This window comes from Scophthalmus maximus, chromosome 6, assembly GCF_022379125.1.
Source record: "Scophthalmus maximus strain ysfricsl-2021 chromosome 6, ASM2237912v1, whole genome shotgun sequence".
NCBI lineage: Eukaryota > Metazoa > Chordata > Actinopteri > Pleuronectiformes > Scophthalmidae > Scophthalmus > Scophthalmus maximus.
In genome coordinates this window covers 6,395,440-6,421,682 of record NC_061520.1, presented here as the reverse complement: position 1 = coordinate 6,421,682, position 26,243 = coordinate 6,395,440, and the positions used below count along the sequence as shown (strand labels likewise).

Here is a 26,243-nt window from a genome sequence, read left to right as displayed (position 1 = left end):
TTGAATGTCTTGTAAGACCTAAACAGAACAGAAATATTTAAGCATTTATTCTGGCATTATAATAAGCACTTCCCTTCTTTGAAACTGAGAAGTGTCATCCTACACTTGTCCGTCATGGTTAAAGCCCCGGGTGCAACTGTTGACCCTCTCTTCTTCAGTGACTCTAAACTGGGACTAATGGCTGACCCCACAAAACTGCCAATAGAGGTAATATAAGAAGACTGAACATAAATTACTCACATAAACATTCATGGAGGTGTTCAAGTAACATGGTGTTTGATACCTGCTACTTCATGTCAAGGTTTTAACCAGGGCCAAAATACATACCAATGACACACATTAATATGATGGTAGTATTTTTATTGCTTTTCTTTTTGTTTGTTGGTTGGGGTTTTTTTGCTGGTGAAATGCACACTTAAAATTTCACACTAACACAATTGCTGTAGGAAATGTTTAATTCGAGCAAACCCACAGATTATCTTATGTGACATGCCATAACAATTAGCATCATATAAATGAATCATGTCAGTATGTTTTGTCTTCACAAATTCAGTTAAGGGGAAGATCCACAATTATGGAAAAAATATGATTGAAACAAGTCACTATATACATGAACAGAGACCTGCATCTAAAAATCAATTGAAAGACTTAAGCTGATGGTTGCATAAACTTTCACGAAAACACATTTAATTAGCACCTTTAAATCAATATATCAGTTAAAATATGCAAAAGAGCACATTAGTATTTCTTTCATTGTCTTTTATTAAAGTTACACAGTTGCCTCACTCTGACTTTAAATAACCACCCCTCTACATTTGATTAGTATGTAGTATCTGAGAATTGCCAAACACTTGGTTTCTTTTAGGGTTTTAGAGCAATTCTATCATCTTCCGTGTGTTCATTTATTCTGAAAAAAAGACAAAAGTAGTTGTTAGATTCTGATTTCCAAGGTTGTCACTGTAAAACATGTCAACGTAGTTTAAAACCTGAGCACATGCTATTAAGATTTACCTCTGACTGTCAGTTTGGTGGAGCACTCTGCCCTGCCCATTGAGTTTTCTGCAACAATCTTGTACTCCCCGGTGTCCTTCGGTCCAACCCTCAATATGAGCAGAGAACACACTCCACAGGTGTTGGAGATGTAATAGTTGGTGTTGGTATTCAGACTGATACTGTTGCGGAGCCATGTCACATGAGGTGTTGGATCTCCTTTTATAGCACAGCTCATGTAGCATTCATACCCTTGAGGAGCAGTGTGCAGTTTCAGCGGGACAAGGAACTTCGGAGGACACTGCAGATTACAGGTCTTTGAGTCTGGTATGTTCACAGTGAACTTTTCTGAAAGAAAACGGAACGCATTAAATCAGAATTCAGCTAATGTTTCAACTTCAGGCCTGATGGTGGCGCCACAAAGTCCTGTACTGGTACATCACATCCTGATTCTATTTTTTATACCATAGTTTTTCCACAGAAATAATGTCACATCCTGTCTGTGTGCCAGCAGAAAATGTTAAATGGTTTCAAAATTATTATCAAAATTCTATGGATAGCCCTAATCTCAAAGATATTTGGTGTGATGATTGGACCAAATCAAGTCAAATTATTGACCAGATGAGTGTCTTAAATTTCACAGACTATTGTGGTTTAGGCTTTACACAAGAAATCTGTTCATGTATGAAACTGACTGATAATGACGCGAAAAGAATTGTTGTATTTGCTTTAAAATGTGTCCATGCTTTATTTCTACTGACCTATGCCCATGTTTCATGAAACCATGTTTCCGTATAGACATGCATTGCACAAAAATCTAAGTCAGAAGGATATAGGAATGAACGATAATGTACATTCGCCCACAAAGTGGTGAATGGCCCCATTGGATTATTGTGGAAATAATTCAAACTGAATTCATTCAAACCAAAATAGTAAATTGGCCTATGACTTCAATCATTGTTATTATTGATGCATTGGGGAAGAAAGGACAATTGAACTTCATTTGTAGCCTTGGTGCTTAGCACAGGGAATGCATTGTGTACTTTTAATTACTGTATTTGTTTAAGCCTGCATCTTAGGGAAAAATACAATCTTATATCAAACAGTTATTACCTCCACCAAGGAGGTTATGTTTTTTAGTGCCATTTGTTTGATTGTCAGCAGGATTACTCAAAAACTTCTGAACCCCTTCCTATGACACTTTTGTGGAGGGGTGGGGAATGATCTGGATAAATGGGCAGATCCAGGATCCCCCCCCCCCCCCCCCCCCCCCCCCCCCCCCCCCCCACTTACTTTAACAGGGTAATGGCGTGGTGTTAGCCTTGGTGGAGGGATGAACTCTCTGAGCGCCCTTCTAGTTTGTCAGTAAAACAATAAGAAATAAGAAATTGAAGTATTTTCATACCCTTTTTGGCAGAAATCAGCCACTTTGCTGATTCAGATGGTTTGGAAGAGCCCATATCATTCTTTGCATAGACTCTGAACTGGTATTCTCGGCCTGGCATTATGTTGCAGGCTGTGAATTTATTGTTGAAGATGTGATCTGCAACAGTGTGCCACGCTGTTTTGACTGAATCACGCTTAGTCACCATGTAGTGCAGCCTGTCATCGCGTTTCTCATCTGGAGATGCAGTCCATGATATAGTCACTGTACCAGGCACGTTTTCGTCGAGCTCTACGGGACCTGGTGGCTTAGGTTCATCTGGATTCAAATACAAAAGATTGTTTAATCTTTTTAGTTGCTGTATATGCAATAATAGGCGATTATTTATACAGGAAGAAAGTAAAGTAGTTTACTCATCCCACCTGTGACTCTAATTTCAACGCTGAATGTTTCTTGGCCAACAATGTTCTTGACAAGGATAGTGTAGATTCCACTATCAGAGCGCTCAGCAGAGGGAATCAGAAGCTGGGATGTGCCCTCTGCATTGCTGATGGTCACTTTCTTAGACACTGGTACTCCATCTTTCACCCAGGTAACCTCAGGCCAGGGGGAGGCCTGCAAAGAATGTAATTTCGTCAGATTCATCAAAAGATGCAATGAGTTCACTATATATACATTGTCATGGTTATCATTCTTTTTAATTACTTCCTGGATTACCTCAAAGTTAGTGGTGAATCGTGCAGAGTTCCCTGCTCTCACCACCATGAAACTCTTGATTTTTGAATCTGTGAATCGTGGCCTCACTAGGTGAACAGCAGGATGAAAGTTAGTTAGCTGTCATCTATTGACAATAACTTTTTGAAGAAAAAACAGCAAACCATAAAAATCAAGATTCCACAACAAAACTATGAAAAAATATAATTTTTGGTAATTGTATATTGTTTATAACATAGTCAAATTCATTCAATTGACTGGTCTGTATTACTGATCCAATTTTAGCCACACAACCATAATTCAACCAAACTGACACCATCCATTGAACCAACACTTACCAACACGATAGTGTGTTAGTTACTAGTTTTCTCTTTGCAAATGTACACATTATATCCTGGTTTTATAAACTATATTAGCAGTTTGATATCATGCTACTAACTGAAACAAAACATACTGATTCATTATTTTCTTAAGAGATTATCTAAACTTTCTGACCATTACTGATGCCAAGATCGAGAAGCGTTAAAAAGTTGGGTTGCCCAGAATCTTAGTTCATCATTGCATTTATCCTGATTGTTTAAACCAGGCTTCAGTTATACCGATCAGTATGAGTTGGGTTTTGGAGTATTGAACCTGATTTTATCTTTTTATGCTAACTTCAGTTGTATAATATTCAATATCAACTGTTGGACAAAGTAATAAATACATTTAAAAGGAATTTCTCACCAGGAGGAGGCATAGCAAGGATGTAATTGGCCAGCTCTTGTGGCTGTCCCTCTCCTCCATCATTAGTAGCAATTATTCTCACCCAGTACATGGCCATTGACTTCATGCCTCTCACTGTATAGAAATTCAAGGTTATTGCATTTGAATTGCAGCGATCCCACTCTGTGTTTTCTGCAGGCCTGAGCTCCACAAAATATCCTTTGGCTTCATCCTCAACCCCCTCAATGTCCTTGGGTTTGGTCCAAGACAGGGACAGGGTTGTGTAGGAGGAATCTGACACTTTGAAGTCAATGACTTTACCAGGAGGCTCTGCAACACATGATTCATAGTGAGTGCTGAAATTTGTCGGCTGTATGAAGTATTAGGATGATAAAAATTATGACTGTCATAATATTTCTAAATGTCCACCTACTTTTAGGGTCCCTGGCAAACACAAACTCAGATGGTGAACTGAATTCACCTGCTCCTGAGTCATTGATTGCTGAAACACGGAATTCGTACTCCATGCCCTCAACGACGTCTTTAACAGCAAATTCCTTAGCTGTAAAGAAAACATACTTTACATATCCAATACACGTGTAACAGCTACAAATTCTTCAATTCTTCAGTGTGTTGTACCAGGCTGTCATTACATGATCAAACCAAAACAGTGTATGAATAAGAGAGTAACCTCTGATCATCATCTCAGGTGGATTGACTTGGCCCCATAGGTTGCTGCCCTTCTTGCGTTTCTCAACGTTGTATCCCAGAATATTAGTTCCCCCAGTGTCAGAAGGAGGAGACCAGGAGAGGGTGATGCATTTTTTGAAGGCACTGACGACCTTTGGTGCTGATGGTGGTGCAGGGTATGCTGTGTAGAAAAAAATTTGGCATCTATGGTCATTCATTTTTCTCAAATTGGTGAGTAAATAGGATCATGTCCATGCTCAACATGCCTCATAAAAAAGACACAGCAAAATTCAACCAATAAATTTCAAGACGTTGGTTATTCTAGAAACTTGGTGATGTTGGGGCGACTCACAGAGCCAGTTGGCAAGTCATTAGCTCTCCAAGACATGTTTTTTCTGTCTTTTGGGGAGGGTTTAATAAGTCTGGATTTCGTCGTCTCCCTCTCCCCTTCAAATGTCAGCACTGCCACGACAGTTGCAATATAGATCATGTTAATTTCCCTAAAGTTTATCTCCGTTCGAAAGACTTTCAAGCTAATTTACTGATGGTTGCAATTCTATAAAAAATGTACAGATTTTTCGTTTCATTTGGGCATGACTCTCCCTTTACTTAAAAATGCTTATATTTGAGAGGACATTACTAATTCATTTCAATTTGAGTTTACCTTTTGTTCCAGCTTGAATGTCCTCTGTTTCCATCAGCTCACTGGTGCCAATTTCTGTCTCCACTCTGATGCGATAGCAGTACCTCCTGCCATGGTCTACATCGGAGTCCTTGTATATGGCCTCCGGACCAATTGGCCCAACCTTCTTCCAGGTGTTGCGGCCAACTTGCTGTCGTTCAAGGATATAGTTTCCTATCTTGCAACCACCACTGTCTTTTGGGGGTCTCCATTTGAATTCAATTGTGTGGGAGGAGGCCTCAACAATCTCCAGAGGTCCCATCGGAGGAGTAGGTTTGTCTGTCAGAAAAAACAACATAGCATATAGAATATTAAACTTTGCTGAACCTATTACACAAAGTGTAACAAAATACTTTTTGTGTATGTGCATGCAAAATACTGGATGAAAAATGTTTCTATGTCATAGTTTTTACCTAATTTATCTTATACATACCCATTACAAGAAGTTGGCTGAAGGCCTCAACAGTGCCAAACTCATTTTTGAGTTTAATCTTGACTTCACCACTGTCTTTGCGCTGTAGCTTGGTCAGAAAGAGACGGCTGCACCCCTCGGAGTGCTCAATCTTTATGTTTGATTCTTCCATTAGCTCTTCACCCTCAAGGTACCACTGAACTTTTATAGGTTCCCGTCCAATAAAAGGCAATTTGAAGGTAGCTTTGTGTCCTTTTTTCACTGTTACTGGAGTTTTGAAAGCTTCCAGTTCCTCACTATCAAACCTGGGTGGATCTAAAATGATTGGTAAATACAGACATACAGTTATTTTAAGATGTCATGCGTGCATCTAATTCTGTGCATTATATAAACTGTACAGTAACGTGCAGCACCCTTTATCAATTTCATCATGGCCATGATCTGTTGGCACAAATTAATGAATGATTCAGGCCTCATGTGCAAGGAAGTAACTTTCAGGAGGAAAATGTTTCTACCTTCAACAACAATTGTTGCTTCTGTTTTCCGTCCATCTGCTTCAAATTTATATTTTCCAGCAAATTCCTCTGTTACTTTGTGAATTTTCAGCCTGTGGAAAGTTCCATCTTTTGAAATGGTTATCCCCTCAGATGAGTTAATCTTTGAAAAAAACAAACATAACACAACAAATACATTTTTTTTTAACTCATCTGACACTGACTTTTATAAATAAATGATAATCACCATTTCCTCTTGGGCCATATTACTGCAGTAATATCCAGGCCTATATGCTAGATAATGACTACTTTTGACCCTGGGCTTACCTCTTCTCCATCTTTGGACCAGATTCCCTGACACTCCTCACTGCTCACTTTACACTCCAGCTCTGCTGCTTCTCCGATAATGGCTTTGCAGTCAGAGAGCCCAGCATGAAAGTGAACTCCTGGGTCTGAGGATTTATCAACCAGGCAAGTTAGTAAATGCATGTATCTTACCGCTGCAGCTTACATCTTCATATAAGTTGTTGTTATTCAAGTTTTTGTAATTGTGAATCTACTGCCACAAGGAATTTATGCATTCATGTATGGATGAATGCATGGTCTACGCACTTGTAAGTTTGTGACCCAAGTGTGTACACACTTACCTTACTATTTAAACAATCATCACAGTTTTGCATCTTGTTTCCGCAATTCTGTTGATAGCATGTATTTTATTATCTACCAATAAAATACATGTTTTAAACTATTTGAAGCAACAGTATAATCCAAGTTTCTACAGAATGTAAGAAGAGTGCATTTTGCATATATGTCAAACTTGAGGAAGACGTCTTCTTGGTTACTGTGTAGTTTTGATTGTCTTGTTTTGGAGTGTCCTTCTTCAACTTCAAAGCAGTTGAAGTCTTGGCACAGCTCTTTGCAAAGCTGAAGCTCATAAGAATGTCATCAGCTGCTCACTTAGTCACTCTTAAAAGAAATATTCACTCAAAATATAAGATACATCATTCAGGTCTGAGTTCCTTGGTCAGTGGAAGACATGAGCATTTTGTCTATTTGATGTGCAGTCAGTCTTCAATGTGAAGAAACTGGTTTAGAGCATGGTCATCCTCCCAAAGTCAGTCAGATTGTCTTCATCTTCAAAATTTGTAAGAGTGTGTACACCCAAGTGTCACAGTTGTTGTATCAAGAACACAATTGGTTCTGCAGTTGTTCATTTAAATAATTGACCTCAATGCACCGACTCATCCTGGATTGACATTTAACAAGGCAAGCAAGATTGTTAACACAGATGCACACAGAGCACGGATGCGTTTAAACGTTACTATCACACACGCGCACACAGTCTGCAAACACGATACGAAAAAGACAGAGGTAGACACAGTAAAATATCTGCTGATATCCAACCTGTAGGTCATGAAAATAAAATTATATAAGCAGTGCTGTACTATTTCCTGCAGACTAAAGCTTTTTTTTCTTCATTTCACTATTATGACAACTGGGGGGGAAAAAATCATACACTGTGCTGTATGCAAAAATTATTCGTGCATCAACTTTGATTAGCATTTTCTACAGACACTCATGGTTAAAGCCACTCTTGCTGAACTGTCTGATCATTCGTATAGGCCATTTAAACATTAGCTGTCAAATGCAGCATTCTACTCAGTGGTCACGCACCTTTTCTCAACCACTGGAAAAAGTCATCTGCTCATCAAATGACTTCAAATGGCTTCCCATGCAGCAGTGAATACAGCGCTTGTAATCTTACCACTAACTCTCTCCTCAATCAATGGGCCATGTCGTGCACGACCTGAACGCTTTCCGGCTGCAGATGGCTCACCGCCGTCTGCACCCTCACCATTTTCAGCAGATTCATCACTTCCTGCTGCTGGCCCCGTGCCTTTATCACCACTGGCACCACAAGTTTCTCTGTTTTTTCCTTTTCAGTTTGAGGGGATATCATCGTAATTACCATCAATCCAAAGTTTCTCATTTGTTGTTGGATGTGCCTTACAAATAACATTTATGAAAACAGTAACAGTAAGAATTTAAGTATCAACATAGAGCAGGAAAACATCAGCAACAACAGTAACAAATAACATAACAAAACATTTACTTCAATGCTGAAGAAGAGGGCGGTGGAAAAGGTGATATCCATTTTTCTATTCAAAATTAGTCCCATGATGGCATTATTATAAAGAGACTTGATTAAATGAACAGATTTTGCGATTACGTGTCACTGGTCACATAGATTAATGGTATCATGTATACTTTTTTAAGTAGCTGTAATATCAGCGACAAAAAGCTGTTTTTTAATTTTAGTAATATACAATATAATGTACAGGAGTTCATGATATGATTATTTGTGAAACCATTTTCCTCAAAATAGTATGAACAGGCAACTTGAATACATTTGTTGGTAAGTCACTTTTTCCATTTGTGTACCCTCTACACATCAAACTTGTACATGAATTAAAGGTTATATATACAGCACTTTAAACATTAATAGATAGATTGATCAGTAAAGTGCCTACTTTATTGATCCCAAGCTGGGAAATTCCGGTAAATAACATATTATAAAAATAATAATAAAATAGCTGCCAACAACAACTTCTGTTGGTATAGATATGTACAGTATATGGGCGTGTTGTTGATAAATGACAAAGTGGAGTAAAGGCGTCCTGAGGAGAAATAGTCAAACTCCCTCCATGTGTGTTGTGATCTGAACTTCTATTGTTTATTGTTTTAGCAGCTGATGTAATTTTCATGTTAGTGCATGTGCATTTTAGTGAACTTGTGACCCTGCCTCCCTTCCCCAGGTAAGATGACATCAGCACTGATGTAAAGTCGACACCCACATTGCCCCATTGTTGTAACATCTTTCACAGCAGACCAACAGTAAACAACACCTGTCACCTGCCGACCACGGTGCTGTTAAACCTCATTTGCATACGGTATATGTGCTCCACACAGCAGGGCACGTGAAGGATACTAGCTATGGCAACTAGCTGCGCGCTGCCATGCAGGCCCACTGAGAGTGTTTTAAATGTGAACACATTTATAGGCCAAAGCGTTTCCCACGGAGGCTCCAACATTGACGAGAGCACCAAACTGTGGATGGGACGACAGCTAGGTGGATTATTTTTTTGTTTGTTGTTGTTAGCTGTACTGTACACAATGACTGGGCTTTGCAACACCTTGCTGGGAACACAGAAGGAGTGGCCAATGATGTATTTGGCCAATGATGTATTTGATTTGGCTTGAGGTGCCGGTTCCTATAGTGTGACATCTAGTGGCAGTGAAAATTGTGTATATATAACCTTTAAACAAGATATTTATAACAACATGAACACAAACAACAAATGTATTACACACAAATATAGAAAACATACTTGAAAGGGTGTTGGAATTGCAGTTTAGCATTTCATATATACATGCTATACTAATTTGTTTCAAATATATGAAGGTGGACATTTAAAATTTTAGTTTTATTAATCAAAGCTGGCTTAGAGATGGTTGGATATTTAATGAGTTAATAATTAACCCGAGGGCTATGAGTTGTTTTTGGAGAGAAAGCCATGTGAGCATTTAATACACTGGGACAAATGAGAACTTAATGGCACTGTACTTTTAAAAGTCCTGCAAGGGTTTTCAATCATTTACAAACATTAGCATATAGCCAATTGTATGATCAGCAAAGCGGAGCATTTTTTAAGTTGTGAGTGGTTTATTTGGTCAGTTAATTTGTGCTAAATGCAGCTGCATTTAAGTTAGAATTTCCTACAGTTGTGACGTCAAAGTAATCTCCATTCCCAAATGACGTTAGTAGTCAGTAAATCTTCTACAGCATGCAGCCTCTGACATCTCTTACCAACAACCGGTTCTTCAACATCCACATTTTTCCTTTTTGGACGTTTTCCTTTTTTCCCAGATTGTTCACCTTGTTGATTTGTGATTTCCTCATCGTCATTATCTCCTATTAGTAATAATTAATAGCAACTTTATACAAACTGTCACATCATGTTTTTTCAAATGTAATAATTTACTGTCATGATATTGCTGCTGTCTCGGCTACAACTTAATTGAAAATAATGTACAGGCATTATTTTAGTTGCCTTCTCTGAGCAAAATCAACATTTAATCACAAAAATATAAAATATAAAAAATAAATATTGCTCTTCTGTTGAGTATATATTTTGTTTGAGGTATTGATTGAAGTTGCATACATTTTAAAGATTCTGAAAGTTAACAGAAATGACAAACAACATTGAATATCAGATGTAATAATAATAATATATTGAATTTATATAGTGCTTTTCAGGAACCCAAAGCGCTCATACAAAACAAGAAAAAACTAAACAAAAAGAAAAAAGAAAACAAAAAAGAACATATCAAGAGAACTGTAAAATGTAGACAAAAGAAATTAAGACATTGAAAGACAAGACAACACCAATCAACCTTTAATCTTAAAAATAATTACACTATCATAGACTAGAATAACAGCCAAATCATGGAAACTCATTTTTTTTGTTCACTCCGCAAACATTACATTGTGAATTAATATCTTACCTGTGCCAGTATCTGGAACAAGTGGACCATCTCTCACACGTTTCTTGCGTTTTCCTCCTTGTCCACCTCCTTCTGCTCCAGCTCCTCCATCTCCTCCATCTCCTCCTTCTCCTGCTGCTCCTCCTTCTCCTCCCGCTCCCCCTTCTCCTTCCTCAAATTCTTCATCAGAATCTTCAAATGAATCGTATTCCTCTTCATCTTCAAAATCTTCTCCGAAACCTTCACCACCTCCAGCCCCTCCTCCAACCCCAGCACCTCCAGCTCCTCCTCCACCAACTCCTCCAGCTCCACCTCCAGCACCTCCAGCCCCACTACCAGCACCTCCAGCGCCACCAACTCCTCCAGCTCCACCTCCAGCACCTCCAGCTCCACCTCCAGCACCTCCAGCTCCTCCTCCAACCCCTCCACCTACTCCTCCAGCTCCAGCTCCACCTCCACCTCCAGCCCCACCACCAGAGCCTCCAGCGCCTCCTCCAACCCCACTTGCATCTGCACCACCACCAGCGCCGATGCCTTGGCCAGCACCATCTGCAGTGGAGCCTGCACCACCAGCGGCACCAACATTTTTATTCCTTACAGCTCCATCTTTACCAGCTGCTGTCCTTCTTGACCTCGCAGCAGCCTTAGCCGCTGCCTTAGCCGCAGCTTTTTCCTTAGCAGCAGCCAGTCTAGCTGTTGCTGCCTCCGCTTTGGCAACTATTTCTGCTGCTTCTCTCTCTTCTTGAACCTTCTTGGCTTTTTCCAATTTTTCTTCCATTTCTTTCTGATATATTTCCTGCTGTTCCTTTGCGATTTTCATCAGTTCTTCGTCATTTCCTCCGCCGGCCATGGTATTTTTGCGAGCTGCCTTCTTGCCTTTGTTGGCAGGATTTTTGTCAACTATAAAAGATAGTATTTCACGTTTTTAAATTTTTAGCTGAACGTTAAATTCAGAATTGAACAATTATTTGGTGACAGGGAAAAGTATCTGCAAGATATATATATATAAAGTAGAAGAATAATATTCTCACCTTCAACTACAAGCCAGTTGTTGCATGATTTGATTCCTGCCACAGCAGCGTAGATACCAGCATCCAAAGGCATACAGTCGCGCACAATCAACTTGTGGATGAGCTTGTCTTCAGATGTAATGATTTCATGTTTCTCACTATTTGACAGTGGGGTGTTTTTACCATACCATTTGATCTCATCCATGGGTGAAGTCAGGACACATTGAAAAAGGGCGTCCTCTCGTTCTGCTGCCTTGACCTCCTGTATTTTGACTGCAAAGTCAACCTCCGGTACTGCAGGATTTCAAAAGGGCACAAAAGGAAGTGGAGACGGATCATTTCATTTCTTTCATCTGTCATATCCATCTTCTAAACTACAATTTACCAATAATAACAGCAAAGTAACTCAAAATATTTAAGATTAATCTAATCGTAATCACTTGATTGTTGACTTACCTTTAAAGTCAGTGGAAAACACATTGACGCCCCCAACATCCACCGAGTAGAGTCCAGCATCTTCTGAACCTAGTTTTTTAATTGTGAATATATATTTCTTGCCCACTTTTTTCAAACTATGCTTCGAACTCTCGCTTTCTTCTATGCTGAATGGAACCATGGCACCATCCTGCAGAATTCAGAGACGCATTGTAATTTTGAATACCAATGACTTATAAATGCTATGTGGAAGTATGTCTCACCTTATACAGGAAGATTTTGCTGCTAGGATCCTTGAGGTCCATGTCCAACTCAATTGTGGCACAATCGTCATCACTGACCTCAATGTGTTTCAGTGTGCTAATATGTGACACAAACTACAATAGAAATATACAACACCAAATTTTAATAAGTAGAAGCAAGTCTGCCTGTCTAGTTAAAGAAGTGGCAGAGACTGTTAAAACTGTTTCGTCTGAGATGTCCATAATAGAATGAAATTGCAACATGTCTGCCTCATACCTCTGCAATCTCCTCTTCTCTTTCTCTCTTCATTTCACTGAGTTTCTTCAGCATTCCTCGGAAGTCCGTGACACCGTAATCTCTGCAGATCTGCTCGTAGTCTTTCTTGTCGGCACTAAGCAGAATTTCCCAGACCTTATCTTCTGGCTCCATTTGCTTTTCCTCACGTGTTCCATCAGGTTTACTGCAGCGTGGGAGAGTTTATTAATTCCATTACATTCCATGGGAAAAGTATTACTTCATAGAGAAATCCCTGTAGTGATGAACTGTGTAAAAAAAGTACCATGACCATTTAGTTCAATGGACTAACAGCTAAGTTTATTATTTGACTCACCGTTTTTTAAGGCCTTTTCTGAAGTCTGTTGCATCTGAGGAACCATAATAAAAAACGGTCCATCACTGAACAGCATCATGAATCATTAATAACAGTTCACACCCAAATGTAGTGTATGGGACTTTTGCTTTTCTCATTCTTTGTCTTGTACGAAGATTTCAGAAACTGTCTCTCATTACCTTCCCACAGCCTGTCATTGAAACTTGGGCCAAAGGCCATTCATTTCTCCTGAGAATATAAAGCTGCAAAAATGGGTTACAGGCGTATAATTCCATTTTTGATCTTAGTGAGTAAATTCAACAGCGGGATGGACTCAAAAAGAGAAACACTACTGTGCCCATGTTCACGGTAACAGAGCATTCCACCCAATGCAATGGGCGACTTGCGTACTTTATCTGTCTTTAATATTTTAAAGAGACAGAGACAACACTTGGGTTATTCGATTCATTATTGGCGTTGGCCTTCCATGGGATTTGTAGACAATAAGACAGATACAGAATATCAATAGACTTGATCAATTTGTAGCGGTGCCTGCACACATAAAGTGATGGACCACACATTACATTACAACAATATCCTTGACTCTGACAAAGCTGAATTATGTGACACTCTGATCTCTGCCATCCCTCTGATATTCAAAAGGAAACTTTGAGAGCAACAAAGGTGATCAATCACAAACTATGCAGGTTGCGTTGGGTTTACACACCTTGTATAGTTACAAGTGATGTTAAAATGTTTCAGTCGATTTCTAAGAGAGTCATTCATTTGTCAAGTGTCAGTATACAGTGACACTGCACTGATTAGACTGATGAACCACGACAGGCAGATTTTTCCCAATAAATCCAATTAATGACAAAAAGTCACGTTGAAATGAAAACATATGGGCTAAGATGTTGCACCCTTTCAAGTATTGATATTTTAGATGAACAAATTCATTCATCTTTGTGCAAAGCTCATTGCCCAGTTCCTTAAAGTGTCATTTGTAAAAATACTTTTTTAATTGCGTTGCTAGTTTGTCTGCTAGCTTTCTGTCTTACGGGAGCAGGAAGAGTATGTAATAGCTTTTTTAAATGATACATATGGCCTGAAAATGGCTTTTACCTAAGCCAACAAACACAACCTGCCTTGCCGAACAATATAATGTATGTAATATTAACACTCCACTTCAGGTTAACTTAAAATGTATTTGATATCTCACCTTTTTCTTGAGATTTTTGAAGTTCCTTAGTCTTAGAGAATCCAACTGTGAACAAACAATAGCCTTAATTTCCATTACCTGTTTGTCACAATTATGCTGTATACTCCAGAGAATATTTAACACACATTAATGGAGTGATGTAATACTAATAAGGATCCTACCCGAAATAACATTCAAGACAACAGGGCAAACCGCCCTTCCATATTCATTTGTTGCAAAACACTTGTAGGTGTCAGCATCCTCTGGGGCAACCTTTGGAAACTATTGAAATGCAAAGACAGAAGTAATAGCATTTTTATTTTATGTATTGCAAATACGTGCCTTAAGTGCCTTGTGTGATTCTTACCTCAAGCGTATGTTCGTGAGATACCTCATCATACTTCTGCTGGCACATATCAGGGTGAAAGGTTATTTCTCCATTTGCTCTGCTCCATGTTACAGCAGGTGTGGGAGTGCCCACTACTATGGCTTTAAAGACTGCAAATTTACCTGGATTAAGAAAAACAATAATAAGGATTCCCTTATTAGTAACAAGTTATTCATTGCTGTATTTTCAGTAAAAACGTCTGTGTTGTAGCCCACATGCAAATAATCTTTTTTTTTGGGGGGGGGGGGGGGGGGGGGGGGCACATGCCTAAATTTTCAAGAATAAAGTCATAATATAACTAGAATAAAATCATAATATTACAAGGATAGTCGTATAATAATGTGTTGTAATTTAAGGATAATTAAAATAAAATACGATAACCTTATTAATCCCACCTCTGGGAAATTGACTTGTAACAGCAGCAGCAAGAGTCAAGGCATCAGGGAAGAGAGATAAAATATAACGAATATATAGCAAAATAAAAATAGAAGTAAAATGTAGTCATTTTATAAGAATAATTCTTAATTTGAGAATTAAAAGTAATTATAGGATAAGTGTCATTTCAGAGGGGGAGTATCAGAAGATCAGCCTGTTGCCTGCTTAAAAAGAGGAATGTGGAGCATCTTGTTAATTTATATTTTAGTATAGGTTTCACAAATATGAATGAAACACTTAATCTATAAGCACATCAGGGCCACATTATCATAAGTATCCGGACTTTGTAAAGATTGGGCAAGAAACTATATCTTTAACAAATAAAGAACCACACAGACTTGGAGGAAATTGCCTATTTTGGGGACGAGGAAATTACTGATCATTGTTCTTTCTTTCTTCTCAAAAATGAGATCAGATCTTTATTTTGTTTAATATAGCGCTAATACTATGTCGAAGGAATTGATGTGTAATGTAGATAGTTTATTTGGTAGATTTTTTTTTCACAGACATTGGAAGCAATTAAGGGTTCAGTGTGAACTGAACTATGAACCTTAAAAGTAATGTATTACTGTCCCACCTCTGTGTCTTGGAGTTTTTTTGTTTGTTTGTTTGTTTTTTTCATACGTCAGACTCTGAGACTCGAGGAATTTTTCATTCCCAAGATATGTTGTAGAGATAGATAGTTCTCCCTAGATACTTCTCCCTCCTTTTTCTGAAGTTTTTGTTGCCATAACACATGTTTCACATATGGCACCATATGTGAAATTAGGTCAAACTGTTTGACCTAAAGTATCCATGTTTGTTCAAGTACTGTGATAGGAGAGGGATTTAAAAAAAAAAAAAGGTGGCCTTCAGTGTTTCTCTCAGACATGGATAAATTACCCTCTTGAATAGTCAAAGCAATGGGCTTGCGGGTGAAATCCGGAGTTGTCATTCCCTCTGGAAGTTCCTCCATAAACTGCGTTATCATGACACCAGGCACCTTGGACTTCATCCTGATGCCTAATCAAATAAAAACATATTAGGAATTAGAAAAGTAAAACGTATGTAAGCTAAATGGTACGAAACATGATGAACAGTGAACAAATGTTAGTGCACGACTCATATATTCATTTAAACATGGAAGTAGTAATGAGTTATTTTGAACAGCCATCTCTGTAAATCGGTGAATTAAATGAGTACAGTATGTGTGAAGAAGAAAAGAGGCTCACGAATACTGTATTCGGATTTAGTTCAAAAGTAGATGATGAATCAAATCTAAAACCCAGACAAGTAACGCAGTAAACATTTGTCAGTGTACACTTCACACATAGTCACATTCAAACGTGTCAAGTCTTAAGAAGGCGACATGTTTGAGAATAAAACTGCCACAATAATGGAACAAAGACTTTAATAACTAAGAAAAGACAAAATAAAAACATAAAGCTTAAACTCTTAAAGTTTGTATGAGCTTAATTCTTTCTATTATGTTTTTTTTCCTCAATATTTCAAGATTATCAAGCACTTTCTGTATAAATGTGACAGCAAATGAGAACCAAGTGCAAACGTTGTGAACCACATTGACATGACTCTCACTGTTGCCTTCAATCTGACCCTACCAGAGGGAAGTTGTGCCTTGCTCTTGTATTTTGCAAACCCTATTGCTATTTTTGCAAAAACACACAATACAAATGAGTTTACATCCCCACCTACACTCCATCTCCTGAGTGCTCGCCTTGACACCACATCATCACAACAAAGTTAAGAATTCTTATAATGAGCAAGGCATACTTTAAGACCAACAGCAGGGTCAAAAGTCGAAGACTTTCCTATAGGGACTCTCTAATTTATGCATTAACCATTTTCAGATGTGTAAAACTTTATTTTTAAGCAACTTTGGGGCGACTTTGCCAAAATGTTACATGATGTTATATTCTAGAGTCTATCACCTCCAATGTTCTGTTGATATTAGTCGTGAATGTGTAATCCTGATATAAACATGCACACCAAAGTGACTGTATTCATGTAATGTAAGTAGCAGGCCTGATATCAGTCAGTGTGAAAATAAATTCAGTATTGTGGCCATAAACACAAAATATTTATGTCTTGTTGAAAACGTGAGCACAAACTTTGAGTTAATCAGAATATTTGAGAATTCATTTTTAACTTGAAATTCATTGTGGTCAACTTGAAGACTGTTGAGAACATTGTACTTTTTTTGTGAAACTCAATGCAGAGTTTGAGTTTGTGACATTTGGATGAGACTCAATTAAGTAGTTATTAACTACTTTTAACTACTATTATCTACTTTCATCTACTTTCTAAACTCTAAGTAAACAGTGAAATTCTCACTGTATTTGAGATAATGCAAAATTTAAGATGTCTGACATTTCGAATTTTGACTTCATTTACTTGTAGTATTTATTTATTTTAACTCTCCATATTCATGTTCAACCCTGATGGGTGATGTCTGGAATTAATTCAACCCCCCTATGCTCCCGTTTAAAATATACAGTACATATTAGTCTTTCTTCACAATTCTGACTTTGTGAACCTTTAAAACAAGATAACATTTACTTGTGTGTTAGGGGGGAGAAGCCCTGCCATCAGTTGCCAGGTCAACAGGGTACAAATGATTGTAGTCCAACATATGTTGAGGTATTTAGAATATTTTTGTCTTCGTATTTGGGTATTGGTGCAGGTGGAAGTGTTTTGCAAACGTCCCAGAACCCTGAGAGAACCAATATAAACTAACCCACAGCAGTCTGGAGGGGGGCGTCACCGACTGCTGATCACAGGGGTTCAGCTGGTCCTGGGATCCCTGGTCTTTAATTATTTTCACCTGGCACCAAAGACCTGCAATAGGCAGAATATTAACTATAGAATATGTAGTTGATGAAATGAGTAGGGTAATGCCCCAATGGATGCCCCATTATTTTGCAGTCCGAAGCCGATTGCAGGTGAATTGCTAAGGCAGGTGATGGAACAGTGGAATGGTGAGGATGACACAGAAATCATTAAAAACAATGTGTTTGCGTGAAAGTATCGATCAGCTTATTAATGTATAACAACAATTAAAACTGTGTGTGTAAGCCAGGCATTGATTTCATGGGTCAGTCAGCAGAATGTGTTTTATGGAGAGTAATTAGCACAAGTATTATTGCCAAAAGACTCGTAAGGATCCTGTCATTCTTTCCTGAGCAGAGTTAACGTGACTTTTTGTGCTTGATAAGAAATGGGTTAAGATCTTAACAGCCATTGGATGAATAAACAAGTACATGAGCTGCACTCAGTAAAAATCTGCTCCATTATGAAATAGTTGCACCGGAATACTGTTTATAGGAGTTCCTTGTCTGATGTTGTTGTAGAAGACTTTTTTCCCTGCTTTATTATTCCGTTATGTTTTTGCATCATGTTAAAGGGGGAGTAAGCGATGTTGGAGAAAGATTGTTGATATTAGAACCTAGAAGGCAAATTGACGATCAGTGGCTCCTCTGAAGCTCCAGCCCCGGAATTCGCAGCCTCGGGCATGGGAGACGGACGCGCTGGCAAGGAGGCTGAAACTCAGGAGTCCTAGCATCTGTAGCTAGCACACTGCCTGGCTACGGGTCTTCGCCCTCGCCATATATTTTCTCCTTTCTTCCTTTTTCCCCAGTCCTGTACACAAGAACTAGCGGGCCCTGTCTCTGATTGGCTGGAATAGCGTTGTGTGGTCGAAAATGGCGCACCACAAAAAGTGTATTGGATTACAATCGCTTACTGCCCCTTTAATTCAACTACTTTTGTCGTAGCTGGGCTTCATGACTAAATTGTTACCAGAAATGGCATTTCCTTAAAAAGCAACAATTGCAATTGTGCAGTTCAAACAAGGATAGATACAGTCTGTACTCCTATTATTTGTAGTTTTACTCTACATTATGATCTGCACTTAATATGGCTTTTGCAGAAATGCCTCATTGACTAGTACTTGAATCCAGTTCCTATCCTTGGCAGTCTTGGTTGTCTCAAGTGAAGCCATGAATGAAGCGATGAAGTATGAAAAAAGGAGGTGGTGTTGTTTTGAATTAGGACAAAGTACACACATGACAATCAACTGCAGAGCCCTCTAGCAACAGCCTGCAGCGAGTGTTCATATGGAGGTTGTTTGAAGCGTCACAATGAAGTGCATCTGTTGTGACACTGAAAGCTCAATCATCCATTTCGGATGACATCTTTCCAGGAGTGATGAAGACCACATCAAACATGCAACTCAACCAACATGAAGTCATGCACTTACAGAGGGTGAATCGTTTGTGTAATTTCATTTCCGTTTTTTTTTTTCTCTCTCTTTCTTCTGTTTTGCTCGCATACCTTTGTCGTCTGGGTGAACTCCCTCAGAACCGCCGACTTAACACGCAACGTGAGGGCAGGAGAGGGAACAGGACAGGTGAATATTAATCCTGACAAAAGCACCATGGCAGGTTGGAACTTCGACAGGATTACGGACACATAATGAACATAAAACCACAGTGTATAACCCAGGAGTGGGAAGCACAGACAGACGCAACGTGAGCAGGACAAAATCTGAAGAGACATCACACAAAAAAAAATGTTAGTCATAGACAAAATCTGATACAGTATGTTAGCATTATGGTTATAGCAGCAGGTAAATAGTTGTGCTGTGCACCTGCTGATCAGGCGTCAGTTCAAGCCGGCTCAGGCATTTCCTCATCTCAGGATGATCTCTGCGCAGTGCTTGAGAAGAATCATGTTCAAATAGACAATTTGTAGTAAGTTAATTTCAAATAAGACTCCATTTTGTGTTCTACCCGACAAGAGCGGCGTTTCATTTTTCAATTTTCTCTTCAATCGTGGCAGCCGTTAGCGACCGTCGGGTTAATCCTCCACGATGATTTTGTGGTTTGTCTTGTTTCCATCAGCTAAATGTCAGCGTTCTCTATCAGATGGACTAAGAAGATTATTTGTCTTGACATTTGTTTTTGTCATCAAGAGGTTCTTCACAACATGGTCTCTTTCAGCCATCACATCTTTTTTGCATCTCATCTTCTGGCGTCTGCGATGCCTGTGATCATTCATTTGACCGACATCTTCACAATCACAATCGCTGGGAAGCTGAAATTGATCAATGATGTGGTGCCACATCCAAACTTTTTGCTGCTCGTTATGTTTTTTTCCCAAGCAGCAAAAAAAAACAAAAAAACAGCAGCATCTGTGTCACAAAAAAATCACATCTCTGCCGTTGTTTTCTTGACATCATGGATGACGTTTATCTTCAGCAGAAATGGTCGGCCGTCAGCATAATACAGCAATATTCAAATGTCTTGGGTGTTGCACGTCTTCAAACAAAGATGCATTTTCTGCACAGGCCATATGTAATCTTTGATGTCTCCATCTTCTTGGACTGTTTCTCTTTCTTGCAGGTGTTTTTTTGGGGTCGTCAAATTAATTCTGTTCATCATCATTCCTTGGATAAGAAGGAATACTTGGTGGAGACAGCTGCAATACAAAACCTTGATTGTCCCCCCCCCCCCCGAACAGGGGGGGGGACGTCCTTCATTCTGCACTTACCTGCCTGCCCAGCTGCAGTTTCCTCGGTCACCTTTGACTTCTTCAACATCTTGCCGTCCTCCGGAGCTCTGCTGATTCACAAGGCTCTGAGGGGAAACAAACAAACAGAAGATTAAAGATAAAAGAGGAAATCTTTAGTAGGGCATGCATGCATCGCTCAAAAGCAAATCAGTCATATTGACTGACAATATCCTCTTGAGTTTGAAGTGTTGGTCTTTTTGAACTTGTGGAGTGGTCATGCTTTTATTTTCTGCCACTCAAAGGGGTCGTGGATTCATTCTGAACTTCTGGAGGAAATTCAGCGTCTCCAAAAAATGCAGCTCCACTGCAGCTCAGCACACCTCGCGCCCAGTGCAGTTGCTCGAACCAGACAGTAAGAGGCAGCCACCAGTGTCGTTTACAGTAACTGTCGGCCTCAACGTGGGGTGAGTGTCTATCTCAGGAATCCTCTCCAGGAATGTGTTAATCAAGCAAAGAACAGCTTCAGCTACACCCCTTCCCTTCCTCGTCCTGATATAATATCAGCTCATTTGTCTTTACAGTTTGAAAGAACCAAAGATGTTACGATGAAATTTTAAACTACTAAAATAATGGCTAAAAGATGCACATGTAGTGCTCCACCACCCCTCCAGTTCTGCATTCACTTGATTTAGATATTAATATTATGGCATTATCTTTGAAATGGAACCAAATTTCATCTCTTGAACCTGAGAGGGAACCATTTGTTCCCCACAACCATTATGTCATTTGATATTTTTTTTTAGATCTCAGATACCAGAAGAGTTTTACATGAAAGCATGCGGCGGGCGTAATGTGACACTGAGGATCATGACTGACTCATGCTGCACTTGTTCAACAGTTACGTGAGTCACAGCTCATCTGTTGAGAAAGGTCACATGCATCACTTTATACCATTTACTATATTTTGTTCTTGTAAAATTCGACCTAATGACTCAAGTTAAGAGCCATTAACCCCGTTCTCATTGGACGGGGACTTAAAAGTAGGAGTGGTTATGGAGGAGAAATTAATATTATTGACACTATTGCTTTGCAGTTGAACAGATTTTCAGAAAATGTAGACGTCAAGAGGTGAGTCTTGTTTAAGTTCTGCTGCCAGTGCTGAGTGTGAATAACGAGCTTTTGTACTTATGTGAATGAACTAACAGAACAATATTCATCATTTTGACAGTTTTCCCATTTTACTTTTCCCCCCTCTGGCACCTTTTTGTGTATGATGCTTTATATTGACAGTGCTGTTGATAAAAGACGTGTTGCTGTTATATTTCTACATTCTTAATAATGCAAAAACAGCCACAGCCAGAATGCTTGACTCTGTGTGGAGCTCGTTTCTCATGAAAATGCCCTAAACACTAAAGTTCTCATACAAAAAATTCACACACACATTTATCATTTGTGATCCATTCACACACATGCTGCTCACTTTTGTACTTCGTTGAACATCACATGTTGCAGACTGGTTATCATTTACCCTTAAATCTTTCTGACTAAATCTGCCAACTTTTATTTACTTGATGCCTTTGAGTGAGTGTCCAAAAACTGTCCCGTCAAACTTAGTTGCAGTGAGGACTTCTCTTTTTAACTTGGAGCACAGTTTTTCACTCAAAACTGACTGTTAAATGACTTCCCCTCAACTGCTTATTCTGCCCTGACGTCCCACTGAAAATAAAACCTGTCATCTTGTAGAGTGAGTGTTTTATTTTTAGTCGTACACATGCTCCGGCATATGTTCAGAAAAGGTTTCTGGGCTCCAGCAGCGATCTTGGCTCTCGGCGAGTCTTCAGATTAGAGCTCACAACACATATGGTCAAAGCAAAACAGCCTGCAACAGGAGACAGTTTGGCAGGAGGCCCTTTGCGTTAAAGGAAACCCTCTCCTCTTCCCTCCCACTGGATTGTTTGCCATTTTAGCCGATTACATTTATAGTTTAATGTTTGGCCGAGTCTCTTGAGCGTTTCGATTTAACCCAACGTGTTGGGGGTGGTGGACATTGTGGAAAAAAAACCACATGGATCCTGAGCATCTGTCCCAGCCACTGTCCCTGAGATTTCAAAGATTTGCGCTGCAGGCTGCATTAGAGAAGAACCCTTATGTTGCTCCAAAAAGACGATTTGGAGCGAGTATGTAGCGAGGACTGCCATCGCTGCAGGGAATGAAACAAGTCACCAAGCTTAGACATGGACGTCTGGAAGAAATGTTGGACCATTCCAGCAGAAAGGTTGTAGGTGCAAATATGATAAATGAGTCGGTTTCCTTGATTAAAATCATTTTTGTTGCAATTATTTTTGTTCCTCTTGAATTTCCACATCATTCTTTGCTGATATTTATTATGATTTTTTGTTTGCATTCCCTCTCTCTCTCTCTCTCTCTCTCTCTCTCTCTCTCTCTCTCCGTGCATGGTCTGGTCAAACCCTGTGCTCTTTATATTGTGCACCATCGCATCCTTTGACATTTAAAAGTTGACCTCTTCTCGTATTAACGACATGGAATGACTTAAGGAGATGCTTGTGGAGTTCCCTTTTAAAATACTGGAGATGTTTTGCAGCAGACAAAAACAAATTATACCTAATGTGTCAGCGGTACGTGACATGTCTCAGTGATTCAAACCCCCCCCCCCCCCCCCCCCCCCCCCCCCCTTCCTCCAACAGATGACTGCACCGCTCACCACGTACTCTTGAAATGGCTGCGTTTCGCCACCCGTCACTTGACTGCAGCTGAGCTTTCAAGACAGAAAGTGGCTTCGGCCGCGTCACTCACAAAAAGCCCCGGCCCGATGACAAGGCCCCTTTGGTGTCAAATGAGCGCTAATGGTGCTATTTGAACTTCCCAGTGGAACTGCACATTTGTTGAATTGCTGTAAGGGAGCTGACAAGCTGATGCATCGACTGCCGCAGCTCGTTCAAAGTGTGTGAGGAATGCTCGAGCATGTTATGTTATGTTTTAATCCGTCAAAATACATTTTGCACGAGCACAATGTGAGGAAAAGATAATAGGGGGAAAAAAACAACCCTACAGTATGAACAGTATCAAACCCACAATCCCTGCGTATTTCTCCTAATGCAGGAGGAAAACCCACTTTCTGCCAAAGTACAACCCACTCCCTCCTTGCAACTCTCTGAATCTCAGGCTCCGTATTGATTTGATACCTCCGTCTAAAGTTAGTCATCAGCCGGACGAACCTCGCGGCTCTGACCTCACCACTGTGATCCAGCTTCCCAGATTTAAAACCATGAAATTCAAACTGAGAGGCCTTGCATGCATTACTGAAGGGATTTCATGCACCAACACCAAATCTGTCTGTAACCAAATCCTGCACGGTCTTTAATGTACATCGAAAAACAATATTTATATGGAAGCGCACTGTAATTTGAGCAACTGGCATTAGATAGCAAATGAAAGTCTATTTACTGTAAGTCCCTTTATTGCTCCTCAAGTGCAGCACATCCAGATCTTTGTAGAGGAAAGTAGAAGCATGTCTTCAATTTCACTCATGCGAGTTCAATTTCGTTTTTTTTTTACTGCATCTACTTGTGCACCGGCTCACAAAGCGCTGATGTCTTTCTGATGCAAATGGCGACGGTACACATCATATTCACCCTGACGTATGTTTGCAGGGGCTGACTTAAAAGCAATAGGCTGACTGACTGTAATCCCTTTCTCCTCTGATCAGTGCATTTTCTCATCCAGGCCTTTTCGCTTTTTCGAGGGGCCACCTACCTGCTCTCAGTCCTCTGTGCTCTCAGCTCTGCTCCCTGTCAGGCTGCAGTCGGGTCACACTGTGCCGCCTTCTGATTTTTTTTCTTTTCTTTTTTTTTCTTTCGATGTAATAGATCCCTCCAGCAGTGTGCAAGTCGATGCTTGATGCTCCTCTACTGCCTTAGACCCAGCGTCTGCCAAAAGCTGCTTAGGCTTTTTTGTATTTGTGGAGAGTCCAAAGGCATTGGAGGTTGAGTGGGCGGTGAAGCGGGGGGGTTGTGGGGGGTGGGCGCACTGTGACGGGTGGGTCAAAGAGCAGGTTGAATTCTCTCTTCAAGAGTCATTTGTCCCCATCAACCAGATGTAGTGACACTTTGGAAGATCGACGTTTGTTTGCTCGTTTGCTCACCAGCCTTAAAATCTAGATAGGAGCTCACACAAGCTTAAAACCTGATTAAGTCTGCAGCGTGTAAGTGCTGTAAATGTTAACGTCGTCCTTTTAATCATAAAGTTCGATTTTCGAACAAATAAATAATGCGGGGCTTTGGGTGCAATCCGAATACATGTTGTCGTTTTCTGCAATGACGTGCGGCACATCGGACAGGAGACGCATGATCAATAATCCACATCACGATCCAACAACATCAAAACCCGTCCAAGCAGATTGGTATTTTCACTAAGGTCAACATTATTAAAGGAAACAATTGACAAATGTGAAACATTAACTACAACCCTGTCAACTGTACCTAACAAAATAAGGACCAATATTGATCTGACAAAGAGAGAAACTATACAACGCCGATGATGTTTATTGGGGAGCAGTAGTCATAGCGAACTTTAGAACTGAAATGGAGAACAACAGGTTTGCTTTGATTCTGTATTTGACTTTGAATAAACCCTAAAGATTGGAAACATCTCCGTCTAAACCCCGGTTCAAGGCTGCGGCCCTCAAATACTCCCCGTCAATTCTCTTTCGGTCTTCACTCTGCTGCTCCGGTCGCATGTCTCGTCCAGAGTTGTTGCATTATTTTAAGACGCATTGTAAATGCTGCCAGCCGCTGTCAATGGAGGCTTTAATAAAGAGGTGGTGTGAAGGTGCGTCACATTCTCACGCCGCCCATCGAGGCTTCGTGCCGGACACGAGGCAGCTGCCGCACGTTTATGTCCCTGTGAACATCTGAAACCGGATCAAGAGTTTAAAGAACGAAAACATCCTCAGCGGCAGAAATACATTAACATTAAAACATGCTGGGGCATAAAAAGCCCCCGTTCACATACACATGGTCCAAATTTATTTATAAAATGAAGGAGAAAAGTATGATTACAGTTTGTTTGGTTCATTTTCTTTAATCGGTATTTAAAATTCAGTCTCCAGTTTTTATGGAGGCGAATTACTGGACTGTCATTCACCATTGAACAATGTCCACGCTCTTTTGGGCTTTTTGGCCAAACAGACCCAATTAACACAAAGACACATGTATAGATTAGAGAGATGAATGACAGACCCCCCTCAAATCTTCTTCTTTTTTTTTTACCACATACCAGTCGTACCGACGGCCCAAACCCCTCTTGCCCCCCACAGAAAAACCAGTGAACTTTGCCTCCTGCAAACAACAACAGCCATAAATCTGTCAGACTTAAATAAATGTCTAGAGGTATCATTTTCTAGCAGATGGTTGTGGGTCTGGGACTCTTCATGTAGCTTTGGGTCTTTGCATATATCAGTGCTGATCTGCTTTCATGTTAAAAATAAAACTTTAAGTAAGTTGTTTTTAATGATTCTTGATTCTGCCTAATTGTAATTGTTACACAATAATATATATCATGTACAATTCCACTATCGAATACGCTAATACAGCCGGAGTTTACACGTTTCAACATGTCATACAATAATGAGAATTTAATGCTTAAGCTCACATACATGTTGACGAGCTACGCAAGTGGTTTACTGGTTCACTTAAATGGAAAGATGACACCACAGGCATGTTGAGGTTTATTGGCCGGAGGTTTGCCACATGACATCTCGTCTGGTTGTGGCGAGGGAGGGGTTAATGGAGAGTGTGAAAAC

General features: G+C 39.8%; 1 protein-coding gene and 2 long non-coding RNA genes across 3 annotated transcripts in view; 1 reads left to right on the top strand and 2 right to left on the bottom strand.

The window, feature by feature from the left end:
- The window catches only part of LOC118308850, a 115,687-nt gene that overhangs the window by 44,387 nt on the left and 45,057 nt on the right, over window positions 1-26,243 (top strand). The window lies entirely within an intron of this gene.
- LOC118308849 (immunoglobulin-like and fibronectin type III domain-containing protein 1) lies at window positions 344-24,373 on the bottom strand. The gene is made up of 23 exons (XM_035630280.2): window positions 24,197-24,373; window positions 20,462-20,547; window positions 15,797-15,916; window positions 14,459-14,601; window positions 14,274-14,373; window positions 14,113-14,157; window positions 12,915-12,948; window positions 12,581-12,764; window positions 12,325-12,438; window positions 12,083-12,251; window positions 11,648-11,920; window positions 6,399-6,523; window positions 6,093-6,234; window positions 5,599-5,892; window positions 5,148-5,444; window positions 4,485-4,664; window positions 4,227-4,355; window positions 3,815-4,123; window positions 3,092-3,177; window positions 2,797-2,989; window positions 2,396-2,692; window positions 1,012-1,338; window positions 344-907 (listed from the first exon to the last, which is right to left on the bottom strand). The coding sequence occupies exons 2-23, from the start codon at window positions 20,508-20,510 to the stop codon at window positions 903-905; spliced, it is 3,615 nt and encodes a 1,204-aa protein (XP_035486173.1). The 5' UTR covers window positions 20,511-20,547; window positions 24,197-24,373; the 3' UTR covers window positions 344-902.
- On the bottom strand, window positions 6,530-10,648 carry LOC118308852. The gene is made up of 3 exons (XR_004793344.2): window positions 10,638-10,648; window positions 9,940-10,044; window positions 6,530-8,077 (listed from the first exon to the last, which is right to left on the bottom strand). It is a non-coding gene; the product is annotated as an uncharacterized LOC118308852 (long non-coding RNA).

Bases quoted from the DNA above. Each gene is read 5' to 3' on its own strand.
- LOC118308849 (XM_035630280.2), bottom strand. From the start codon at position 20,510: ATGTTGAAGAAGTCAAAGGTGACCGAGGAAACTGCAGCTGGGCAGGCA. The intron at 4,356-4,484 runs GTTACTCTCTTA...TTTTCTTTACAG, and splicing joins ACCTGAGATGATGATCAGAG to CTAAGGAATTTGCTGTTAAA. The intron at 1,339-2,395 runs GTATGAAAATAC...GTTTTCTTTCAG, and splicing joins GCTGATTTCTGCCAAAAAGG to AAAAGTTCACTGTGAACATA.